General features: G+C 36.0%; 1 protein-coding gene across 5 annotated transcripts in view; it reads right to left on the reverse strand.

Moving 5' to 3' along the window:
- The window catches only part of XRCC4 (X-ray repair cross complementing 4), a 426,434-nt gene that overhangs the window by 229,171 nt on the left and 184,207 nt on the right, over positions 1-13,056 (reverse strand). For all 5 annotated transcript variants that reach the window (XM_072606222.1, XM_072606221.1, XM_072606218.1 and 2 more), the window contains exons 5-6: positions 3,242-3,394; positions 1,924-2,030 (exon numbers count right to left, since the gene is read on the reverse strand). In XM_072606222.1, the coding sequence (XP_072462323.1) occupies positions 1,924-2,030; positions 3,242-3,394 (260 nt within the window). The remainder of the gene's footprint in view (positions 1-1,923; positions 2,031-3,241; positions 3,395-13,056) is intronic.

The raw sequence follows: 13,056 nt of genomic DNA on the forward strand, positions 1-13,056 counted from the left end.
GCCTAGCAATTTACTGCTAATTACTCTCCTCTTTCTTCAGCATCCACAGATAAAAGTAAATGAAAGGTTTTCTTGAATGGGAGCTCCAGATTCACTAAGTGACCCTGGGCAAATCACTTAACCTCTTTCATTATCCAGGAAAGGGGTAATAATGCATACTTAACTCAGGAGGATATTTGGAGATTTTCATAATTAATCTAAAGCACTTTACATAGTGAGCATTGCTATTAGGTTGCACAAGTCTAATTTGAAGAATGATTTGCACAAAGACAGAATGAATATGTTACATCCTTTCCTCCCCTCCCCTCCCCTCCCCTCCCTTCCCCTCCTCTCCACTCCCCTCCTCTCCTCTCCTCTGCACCTCCTTACTGTGGGGGACAAAAGTACAAAACAACCTGCAGGCTATATGATACATTCAAATATTTGCTAGTCACCTAAAAAGACTTCTGCCTACTCAACAAAAATTTCATATCTTTATTTAGTAAACTGAAAGAGGACCTACTTTGTATTTTAATATATATATTTCCTGCTCAGATTTTGTAGAATCTATTTTTTAAACTAAGTACAAACATTCTGGATCTGTGTTTCATTTCTTCTTGGCAAACTTCAGCTTCCTAATTTTTTATATGAAAACCAGAAGGAAAGGGACAGTTAAATGGCTAATAAAAATGCTCCTAATTCTTTTACATCAAAAAGTTCTTGCAGAACAACATTCTGATAAGTTAAATATAAAGACATTAGAATCAGAGAACCATGGAATAAATTTGTCTCTTGAAAGAGATTTGAGTTTAAAAAAAAAAATCATTATGGAGCACAATAAAATATACGGCTTAAACTAAACATTGGGGAAAACTGAAAAGTTTTGCCAAATTTAAAATAGTAGAGTTTTACAAGAAGAGTTACTTTTTATAAATTGTCTGCACACATGAAAGAACCTAGTTCTAGTGCCCCCAGATATAGCTGTGTATTTCCTTTTCAAGAAAAATTTCCATTGACTTCAGAAAGAGGTGTGATGCTCTGAAGACAAAATGAGCACCAGACCTACTGCATTTAACCAGCATTCTGAGGGCTTCAATGGAAAAGAGCACAAATTGTTTTTCTTTGGGAGGCTTTTTTTTATTACATTTGATCATAATAGGATTTATTTCACATATACATGAGGTACCAGTACAAAATATGTATAACCTGTACCACAAAAAGCAAAGTAATTCAATTTCTGTGGTGGAGGATTTGGGGGAAATTGAGGGGTTTCACGTAGAATCTAATATAACCCTGTTATTGTCTAATACTTCGTTTTAGGCCCAGGTCAATTAATCAAGAATTTATTTAATGTCTTTTATAGATCTGAGGCTGTACCACCTAGTTCCACAATGACTTTAGAGATAGCTCCTGGGTCCAAAGTTCCAGGTTATCCAAACTGGCCTAAGATGATCTCAGACCTCCAAAATACTGGGTACTTGAGCTTTAGCATGACTACCACTATAGAAAGTAATGGCCTCATTTACATGAGGAAAATGAGGGCTAGCCAAGTGAGATGAAAGGATGTACCTGGATGGGAAGCTGAAGTTCAGATTCTAGCTTATACACTGATTTTCAAGCATAGTGCTGTTTAAGTAACATGCTAATAGGGACAGGGACTGGACCTATGATTTTATTAATACACTCCCTCAGGAAATTCCCTCTACCAGATGGGATAGATCAGCATCTTCTCTATAACTTGTAAATCAGCTTCTAACTATGTATCTTAGAGCACTGCTCAGAGTCCTGAGAAGTTAAATCTTGCCCAAGATCAGGTAGCCAGTATGTGTCAGAAGGTACTTGGACCTAGGTCTCCTGGGCCTTGCTCTCCCTGCAAGGCAGTAAGCTGCATCTATAACGCATTATATTAATAAATCCAGAAAGGGAAACATATTTTGTTCTTACCTGGAACTACTTCAGAAGGAACAGATAAATTTTCACTTTCCTCATCAGTACTTTCATCATAGGCTGTTTCTCTTTCCTTGTGGCTTTGAGTATTGTCCACAGATTCCCTAGGGACAAAGAAAGGGGCGTTGAAGTGCATTCAGCTAACTATCCTGGGCCAGATTTTTAAAAACAACAAAATTATTGCATATATCTTATGTTAATAGCTTCAGAAAAGATTCCTACGAACATAATTCTGATTGGACAAACATATAAACCAATTTTGCAGGCATATTTATATACACTAGATGATGCCATTTTACAAGAAGGAAAATCAATATTAATTCTATTAAGATAAAGCTCCCCCATTAAAATAAAATACACCAAAAAGTGGTTTGACACTTTTGGGCCACTGTACTCTATAAATAATTCTTGAATCTATTTTCCATTGGCTATTACACCATGTCAATACATGCCAAAACTTGACACCTGTTAAAGAGATTTTGTAATACTTTGATGAAAAGTCATATGTGCTTCTTAGGTATTATTTTTAAAACGCTCTATAATCTACAAAAGAAAGACATCAAATATTGATATTAAAGCATTTTTAAAGGAAGGAGGTCTATTGTATAATAAGGGTAAAAGTTAATAAATGAACAGCTCAAGGGATGTAATGGCATTCATTAATTTTTTTAAAGAAGTGTTTAATTGATCCTGTATTCATGAAATATTAAAAGAGTCCCAGAAAAGCTTCCAACACATTGTTAGATTTTCTATGGAAGGTTCCCTTTTACATGAACGTGGGGAAAATATACTCCCCAAAATGATAAAAGAAACTAGGCTTATGGTTAAGAAAAAAATAAAAAAACTCAAAAACTTAAAGATGAGCAGAAACTAAGAAAAGAAACTCAGTTTGAAAAGTGTTTTTTTCCTTGAAAACAATATGAACAATATGATAATATTCACAGAAGAGGAGAGAATAAGAAAAAACAGTAGTATTTTACTTAACCAGGTCCTAGAATATTTCAGGAACAATATCAGGAGATACTTACGAATAAAGTGGCAATAATTAGTAGTCTCCATTGTATCGGTGTCAATTTCAGATAGATATGTTAAGATCAAATGACCTACCTAAGGTCAGAAAGTCAATAACAATCAAAAACCAAATCCCTTCCTCTTAAATCCTAATCCCAAAATGTAAAATTTATTAGATTATTTGAGGCTATGAATATTATTGAAAGGTTAAATAGACTAACATTCATTAAATTTGAAGAAATATAATTTAAACGTACATATTTATCATCCAGTAATGGGATATCCAATTATAAATGCCAAATACCTTTCATCTTGTGTGTCCTCTTCTGGTTCTTGGGCTTGTTTTAACAATTTATGTAAGCTTCTAATCTTTGCTTTCTTCTCATTCAGCACCAGAATAAAACGCTTATAAAGGTCTGCCTCCAGATTTTCTTTAGCAGTCACACACTTTTCAAGACTGAAATTTAAAATCATAATTAAATTCTTACTTTTTGGTCTTCTAATTTGAATAGTTTCAATGAAAAAAATATAAGAAAAATACCTATCAAAATCATGACCTCACATTCACCATAATGAGTATAATTTACAGCAGAAGGCTCAAATGGTGTTGGAGCACTCCCAAGCATACTCTGAACTACATTAATATGTAATTAGGAAATATTCTACAAAATAAATGAAAATACAGAAGAACACAGATCATGTTAATATGTGGTTTTCAAAGTCAACATGCATCCCACAGGGGTCCTTATGCCCAGTTCAGTGGCCCCCATTTCTATTTGAGTTTGACAGATTTACAGTCTCAACTCAGACTCACTGATGCTTGTAGGCCATATTTTAAAACACCATATAAATGGGAGTCACTATTATCTAGCTAAAAATAGGAAGACTAAATTCATTTTAATCATGTATATCCTGTAATAACTGTGAAAATTTTAAAATGAGTCTAAATAACTTAAATGAATGTCAAAAACTTCCCAGATTTAGCCATTTCTTGGGTCCACTGATGACAAAATACACAGAAATTTATGAAATGAAAAGCCCAACAGAAAGAAACAGTGGATTAATATAATTTTATAATTTGGACTGATAATAATAAACTGAATAAACCCATGTTCTTTTGTTTATTTAAATTCAGAGATACATACTAAAGTCTATGCTTTCTCCCACTCCTTTTCCAAATGTGGCCAAATCATTTAGAAAGCATTACACTAAATTTAGTCCTCCAATACATGGAGAGAGTTAATCTGGCTAGAGAAGTAGGGGAAAAGTATACAGACATACTTGACACGTGAACTGCATGCCAATAATAACTTTACTTCAATAACCCAGAAAACACTCTCCCACTCTTTCATACTCATATTGTCCAGGTTTTTGGTTGACATTTATTTTGGTGTCCCTAGTTTACAATTTACAAATTAGAACAATTTATTTTAAACTAGTACATACTCTAAATTCCATCTAAATCAAGGTCAAAGTGTCTTCTCTGATACGAACATGAATGTCATACTAATATAGTGTTTTATGGTCTAAGTGCTTTGCAAACAAGGATCCTATACATGTAGATACTGTAAATATTATCATTCCCATTTACCAGAAAAATTGAGCAGCTAAGGGACCACTAAAACAATTAAAAGTTGCTGGGGCTGGACTGAAATACAGGTCTCCTGACGATAACTCTTTCTACTGTGCCATGTCAGCTTTTTGGCTAGTTATAGTCATCTCTACTGAGATTTTACATTTTCAGGAAATTCACCCACCACCACCACCACCAAAAAAATGAAAATAAAAAGAGGGAAATGTACAAATGTTGGCATAATGGAAAATATGTCTTTTTATTCACTTAAAATGAACTTCATATTTGAATTTCAAGACATACATAGAATTTAGAACTTTAAGTGAATGATGAGAAAAATGTGGCATTATATGTGTTCTGTAGGACCAGTTAAAGAAACTATTAGTAATATAAAAGATAGGAGTCTGAAATTCGGAGTCTGAAATTCTTTTTTTCAATATGGATTCTTCACATATATAGATATGAAATTTTTTTAATCCAGTTACCTTAGAGAATTTTTTGAGGAATCAATTCATAAGTTATTTCTCATTCATTTCGCAACTCATTTCATAAATCATATGATTGAGGGTTTGAGGGAGAGACGCCTGGTGATTAGGGTCAGGCAGGCCACAGGACTGTGTTAGTTGGAGAGGTCTGGGAAAGGTAAGGACCATCTTATGACCAGAGTGTCTTGGAGAGATACGTGGGCCCTCAGCTCCCTCTAAGAAGTGTTTTGAGTTATAATTGGCAAGTCTTGGGTGATTGTGACCAAGGGATTCCCCAAACAAGTTTACAGCCAACAAGTGTTAGGAATTGAGTAGAGAGATCTCAAGTATGGCCACACTGAAGTGTAGCCCAGGAGACTTGGAGAGAGTGGTGATTAGGAAGGGTCAGAGCCTGAGGAGGTTATCACCAGAAGAGGTCCAGATCGGGTGACTGGGACATCTGAGTTGTAACCAACAGACCCTGAGAAATGCTCTGCGTATGGTTGGTAAATTTTGAGAGGGGCTATGATTGGAAAGAGACCAGGACTTTTTAATTTTGTTTTTATGCTCTTAGTCTTAGCACAGTACCTTACACATAATGTTTGTTGTATGCTTTAGATTGATAAATGCCATTTAAATGGATTTGTATATCAAGCAAAGTATAGAAAAAGAAGCATATCACAAGGAAGACAAGGAACTGAAGCTAAAAGTAAGTGGTATGAGCACAGGCAGACCCTGCTGGAATCAAGGAAGAGTTAACCTTTTCGTGCTTACTGGCTTATGGCACTGCCTTTATACTTTGAATGCAAAGTATCATATAAGTGCAAAATCCTTGCCATGTTTCAAGAATCAAACTGCTCTAGGAAGAGGGACCAGGGACTGGACCTGAGATTTCACTGGTAGAAGGAACTCCAAGATGAGGAGATTCCCTCTATGAATGCAGGCTGGTGTTTTCTCTGGAACTTATAGTCTTAGAGAAGGGTTCCTAGAACACTGAGAAGTTAAGTGACTGCTCAAGGTCACATGGCCAATAGATATCAGAGGTGGGACTGGGACCTGGTTTTGACTTCTCTTATTATACCATGCTACCTCTCAGGTACTACAAAAAAATATGTTTTCTCTGGTTATAAATTATGGGAAAAGCAAAAATGTTATACCACTAGAATGATTTTTTTTTTAAAGTATGCAAATAATTCAAGAACTCCTAACTCACAACTTGTAAATTACACACACATACACACACATATGCCAAATGGAAATGCACTGTATGAAAATATAATAAGAAAGGCCCATTATATGTTATGACATTTTCTGACACAATATATTTTTGGGATATTTCATATAGGAAATAATTCATCTAATTTGAATGTGATAACAGATGGCTGAACAGAATTTTCATTTAGATTACTTCAACAATTCTTAAATGAAACATCATATGTACTAATCAGCTATCAAGAGAATTTTAATCTATTTAAATTAACTCTTTACTGAAACATCAAATTAAAATATCTTTTGTATAAAATGAAAACAACAAATTATTTTAGAATTACATGTACAACTAACTCAGCATTTAACTCTAGATAATGCTTATATTCACCAACATGTATAACATTGTACTAAACACCAGGAATACAAGATGAGATATAGCAGTGTCTAAAAGCAAGGAATTCATAATTTAATCTCCTCTAGGCCTATTAGACGATCTAAAAGTAAGACAAAATTTTCTTTTAGGGTAGCTTTTTTATTTTGTTTTCATTGGCATTTTGATCAAAAACCCTGGACAAGAAGGATGGGATGAATTACATGGAGTTATCAGAGAAATAGATGCTCAGTCTATCCACTGAGAAAGTTGCTTTTTTCATGGTTTGGATGCCAACTGATGACCTACTCCTATATTTTCTAACCAATCTCTTCTGAAGCTAATACTTTTCTTACTATGAACATGGAGCTAGCTACTCTGCCTTCAATATAACTGCTCCATCTCCTCTGGGCATATCATGAAATCCTTATATCCTACCTGTCTCCCAGGGAGTTATGTTTAAGCTAAGTATGCTTAGATTTTAAAATATATATATTTTTAATATCACTGTTGTCACTTTCATTTTTCCTATTTATTCTCTTCCATTTAGTTAACATCCTCTTTCCACTTAGTAAGGTTCCATCCTTTTTTCATTCTCTTCCATGGTCATTACATATACTCTAATGGTTTCAATATCACCTCTATAAAGGAAACTATTTACTCTACATGTCTGTTTTTGAGCTCTATGCCTGTACCAACAATTGCTGGCAGGTCAGTTCCACTTGGCATTCCAGTAGCACCTCACTCACTAAGTCTGAAAGGTACAACACCATCTTCTCCCTTAAACCTGCTGGATTATTCCCCTCAGTTTCCTTATTTCTATTGATGCATTCTCGTCCTACTGATCACAGAGGCGGGAAACCTTTGTGTCCTCTCTCCTCTTCCCTTCTTCCTCCACATCTTAAGAGTTACCACATTCTGTCAGCTCCACCTCCAGCATTTCTTCTCGTCTGTGTCTCCTCCTCTTCGAGTCCCACTGCCAATAGTCTAGCTCAGACACTCTTTACTTTCTTCCTGGAGTACTGCCATTGCCTCCAACTTGCCTTCCACTCTTCAGAATCTCCCTTTTCTAATCCATCCTTTGCCTAATAGTCAAAATAATCTTTCTTATGTACAAGTTAAGCCATATCACTACTCTGTCTCAAAAACTTTCAATCACTCCTTATTCCTCAGGGGAAACAAACAAAACTCTTTAGCATAGCATTCTCAATACACCATAACTGGCCACAAATTAACTGTTTTAATGCCAACAGATTTTATCGACAGCTTGCATGCTTCTCTATATTCATCATATAATATAATTTTCTACTCATTGCATAACACAACTATAACATGCCTCATGCTTCAATCAGCTAGGTTGCTTGTTCCTCAGTATTATCCTCATATAATGTTAAGGGAATCTGAAGATCTTCTCTGCCCCTTAACAGGCCCATGTGACCTGCCTTGAGCTTTGGCCCAACTCACAGTCAGAGTCATATGAAACCCAGGGTGGGAGGGGCTTGCCGAAGAGGTAGAGCAGGAAGGAAGAGTGAGGTGGAACTGAGCGAAAGAACAGGCAGGGTAGAGCATAGCAGAGCACAGCAGAGCAGCTAGCCAGGGTGAGAGAAGAGCATTTTGCCTAAGGAAGCTTGTTTGTGGGGAGGCCTGATGGAGGAAAGGTTTGGGAATAGTGGTCCTCCCTCTACTGGTAATGGCTACAAACTTCCTTGTTACCATCTTAGAACTGTCATCCTGGTATCTGAATATTTTGGTTTTGTCTTTGAGGTATTTTGCAGATTTACTCTGGAAATACACCTGCACATCCCTGGTGGCTGCTGTGGGGATCGCACTGAGCTACACCCTCATACATTCACACAAGCCATCAGCCCTATGTCTGTATTACACTCTATCCTCAATGCCATGTGCTAAAATCCTTCTTTTGCTTGGCTGGCTGTCTGGCTCAGCTATGCCCTCCTCCATGCTGCTGTCTACATCCTGCTAAATGAAGGTGATCCTTCCTTACTGGAGTGACTTTCTCTTCTGCCTGAATACCTCCTTTGTTCCTATTATATTATGCCTTATATATTACTTATGGACACGTCCTACCTGCCTAATTATATTGTATGTTCCTTGAGAGCAGGACTCTGCTGCTGCTTTTTCAAATTTATTTCTATATCCCATTGTACATCACAGCGCTTTGCATACAGAAGTCACTTAATAAATACGTATTACATGAAACTGAATTGTTGTAGAGGTTACATCACGTCAAAGGGAATTTCCTCATTTAAAAAGACTGATTCTACAACTATTGGATGGGCCCAGTTATTAATCCACTGAAACTTTATAAGGTCATAATACAACGATAACAGACTCAACTGATGACATTCATTCTTACAGTGACTTTATAGTACATTCCTTACATTTATTAATAGACCCATACTGGGACAGGCATGGCTAAAACCTTAAAAAGAGCAAAATAATTTTGAAATGATCACAGGAAATTAGATAGGCATATATATACATGTATACCTGCATAAATACAAATCAAATTCATTATTGAAAAATCAGGATTCCAGATATGACCAGGAAAAAAGAAGAGGATTAGAGAGCACTTCAGCAAATGGAGACACAAAAGACTCATATCATAGTGGATAATGAGCTGATTACTACTGAGTGATACATCATTTATTCTGAACAAAAGAAATCAGACGTTCAGATACAGAGAAAATATAAGATACACAGTGATATTATTGTCATGTTATAATCTCGCCTGGTTAGATTTTGTATGTTCAGTTGAGGACTTAACAGCAAAAGGTAAGGAAAAGTTTGGGGTGAGTTCAGATAATGTATTTAAATAAAAGTCAAATAAACTGAAGAAGGTGATACAAGGGATTTAATAAGTACTTAAGCATATGAAAGGTTCTTACACAAAAGATAATCAGCTGATCTCCATTCTGAGGACAACAGATGAAGAAATGGCCATAAGTTGAAGCGTGAAATATTCAGACTGACAAGAAAGAATGAAGAATCATCTGATAGTGACAGATGTTAAATACTGAAATGAATACTAAGGGAGGTTGAAGACATCTCTTGAGGTCTTTGGAAACAGAACTGATTCTGTCTCTACATAATGTAATCCTGCTTAAAGGCACAAAGATGAACCAGAGGAGTTTTTAAGGTTCGTTTCCCAGTTCTAATAATTTCATGACTGTCAACCTAACTGAATTTGTAGAAAACTGTCACAACTAAGGCATTATGACTAAATGTCCTAGGGAATTTTACTATGTTCTCTATATCCAAGGAAAGTCCTTCAGAAAAGGAAAAAAATGAATCTTGGTGCCTCAAGTAAATTATAATGAAAAACCACTGGAGTAAAAGTTAACAATAATTTAAAAGGCAATAAAAATATCATTGAAGTAATTTTAAAAAATTTTTTTCCTTATTTAAAGAGTATATGTATCTCACCTATCAGGAACTCAACTAAATGAAAACTCTGCCCATTTGAAATGTTGCTATGAATTGCATCAGGATAAAAAAGTCTCTATATTCAAAACCACTACGAACACCACTTAGTTCCTGCATTAATATTCATGCAACCTATTCACATAGAGCCTCTGCAGCCTTCACACACAACACTTATTTACATGTGATGCTACAAATAATTACAACAAGCTTGGGTCTCTAGTTTTCAAGGCCATAACAAATTAGAGAGAATAAATTTAAGGGGGAATGGGGTATGGAAAATTAAGAGTCCCATAAACAGTCACACTGATTACAACATTAAATGATAGCTGATTTCTGACAGTATGAAAAAGGAAGAGAAATTATTAAAAAAATAATTATTTGAAAAGCATAGCAGTTTGCAATAATTTATTGTAACTACAAATCCATATTTCAGTATTTCCTGAGAGCATTAATGTATTCAACAGTAGGTATTTATAAAGCAATTATCATCCAAAAAAGGTTAAATCTTTATCAATACAAAGTAATCATGGGGAAAAAGTGTATTATATAAGATATTAAGACTTCTATTCAATTAGACATATTTGCATATATAAATGTATAATTATGATTAGTCCAAAAACAGCTATTCATAATATGTAGAATATTCATATTCTACAATGCCAAAATTTCTACTCCATAACTTAAAGTTGATTTGTACGTATTTATAAACAAAAATACCTTATTAAACAAAGGATTCACTTAATTTCAAAACTAAAATTTTCCTTAAGTACATTGTTTTATAATGATGTCACATTACAGCGTGTTTCTGATGGGAACAGTATGTGACAATTTGTCCTTTTGCAGTGTGAATGCTAAATGTGCATGTACCATAAACAATGAATTCTGAACTTAATGGTGGCCGAACAAAGTTGACAATATTATTACCAGGCCAAATGGCTTCCCTGGGGCTGTACGGCAACCTTAAGTAAGTCTCAGTTGTTCCTGATGCCTGGAGATAGTTATTTTTCTTCTGTGAAAGGTAATCCTAATATCAGGAAAATGTCATTTTGTTATATCGTAAGTTAACTTTTATCTTTACAATTTTGAAAAAAAAAGAATAAGAACTCTTCAAAGAGGTAATTTCTATTTTAAAGGAATGCTTCACTTCAAATGAAATCAAGAGATTTCAATGAATACTTCTTATTCTTACTAATCCTCCACAAAGTTACTACCCCAGTGTCTCATCATTGTGGGAGATGGCCTAGAGTGTAGCCTCCTCAGCTGAAGACGAGAAGGTCTTTCCCCTTTGTTCAGTCTCCACACACCGTCTTAAGTCTCAGTAGCCCCTTAAGTTTCCATTTCCCAAAATCCGCTCCAGCCTGGGTGGTCACCTTCCGTGCTTCCTGGCACATGTATGCTTTTCACAGCTAAATATGGGCATAATTGTTTCTATTGGAAAGTAGCTGTCCTGGTGAGATTGTACCTCCCAAGTACTCAACCAATGAGGAAAGGACAAGGAGGCGGGGTAGGGGACTTGTGGTAGGGCTATAAAAATCTGCTTTCCCCAGCCAGGGAGCATACTCCCTGGCTGTTGCTGCTTGAGCAAAAAGGGCTGTGCCCTTTCTCATGAGAAAGAATAAAAAACCTTTTCTGGCCTCTGACTCAGACTCTAGAGTTTCAAAGGCTATGTCATTGGAGTGCGAGCTCTGACAGATCTAACCAATGAGGCAGCATCGGTCACCAAAGCTAGGTTCCAATTTCACCTCCCAAAGTCACAAGTCACTTCACCAATCGTCTTTATGTGAAAGGGGGATAATAATACCTGAAGTATCGGCCTCGAAGGACGGTTTGGAGGATCAAGTGAGATTGTTGTAAAAGTCCACCCTGAAGCGTGACAGAAGATGTCATCATTATGGCTCACACTGTTATTAGTATGGTTGCTATTATCATAACTGCTTTCCATCTGTAGCTCTGCTTGGTTTCAACTCCAAAATAAGAATAAGATGACCCTCCCATGACAAACTGACCACTTCAGTTCCCATCACCTAACCACTGACCCAGGGCTGGATACTCAGCACCTTCTCACTTCTCTCAACCTCTTCTGCCCTCGGATGGGAGGGCAAGAGGGGGAACTCCCAAAGCTCCACTTTCCTTCAGCAACTCTGCTTGATTTCAGCTCCACAGAATAAGATGAAAGGAGATCCTACTTGGTGTCCCCCTCCTCCCAACCCAGCCTCCCAATTTCCCAGCTTCCTTTTGTATATAGTCTTCCCCTTTTAGATGACAAATTCTTGGAGGACAGAAACTGTCTTTTTCTTATTTATATCCCTAGTGCTTAGTACGGCACCTGTTACACAGTAGGTGCTTAATAAATGTTTATTGCATTGAATCATAACTAGAGACACAGGCGGTCAGTCTGCTCTCTGAACCAAGCCTGGGTAAACATGGAAAGGAAGATCATTAGTAGAGTTAGTAATTGAGAAAACTATTTGTCAATGCAACCTATGAAATCAAACAAAGTACCAAATGGTGCCTAATCCTGTGTACAATAACAGTAGCAGAGTGGCAGAAAAGGGAGCAAAAGGTGCTAAGAATCACAATTTTTAGATAATTTATGAACATTCATTTAACTCTTGTTACTCTAAATATAAGATCTCTCTCCAGTGACTAACCAATGAGTTTACATGACTGGAAAAAACAAATCATATCATTATTTACGTTCTTGATATAAGTCAAACAAACAAACAAAAAGCATAAGAAAACTGTAGCTACAGAAAAAAGATAGCTTGCAAATTCTATTTGGAAAGTAAAATAAAGGAGTTGTTAGAGATCATTTCTATTGTGTTTTCAAAGTCAGTAAGAATCATTTCAAGAGACACATGTTTCTCTCTCCTTATAGCACTCATGATGAGCCAAAGCCCAAAAGAAAATCACGAAGACAGTTGCAGCTTACATATCAACAGCTGATGGACAGGAGGCAAAAGCAGAGAAATTCCGTGACAGCCTCATTAAGATCCTCCAAAGTCAAGCATATGTTGATTCTCATACTTGACAAAAAACACTGACTCCATCTGACAAAT

Source organism: Notamacropus eugenii, chromosome 4, assembly GCF_028372415.1.
Source record: "Notamacropus eugenii isolate mMacEug1 chromosome 4, mMacEug1.pri_v2, whole genome shotgun sequence".
In the NCBI taxonomy this organism is placed as follows: domain Eukaryota; kingdom Metazoa; phylum Chordata; class Mammalia; order Diprotodontia; family Macropodidae; genus Notamacropus; species Notamacropus eugenii.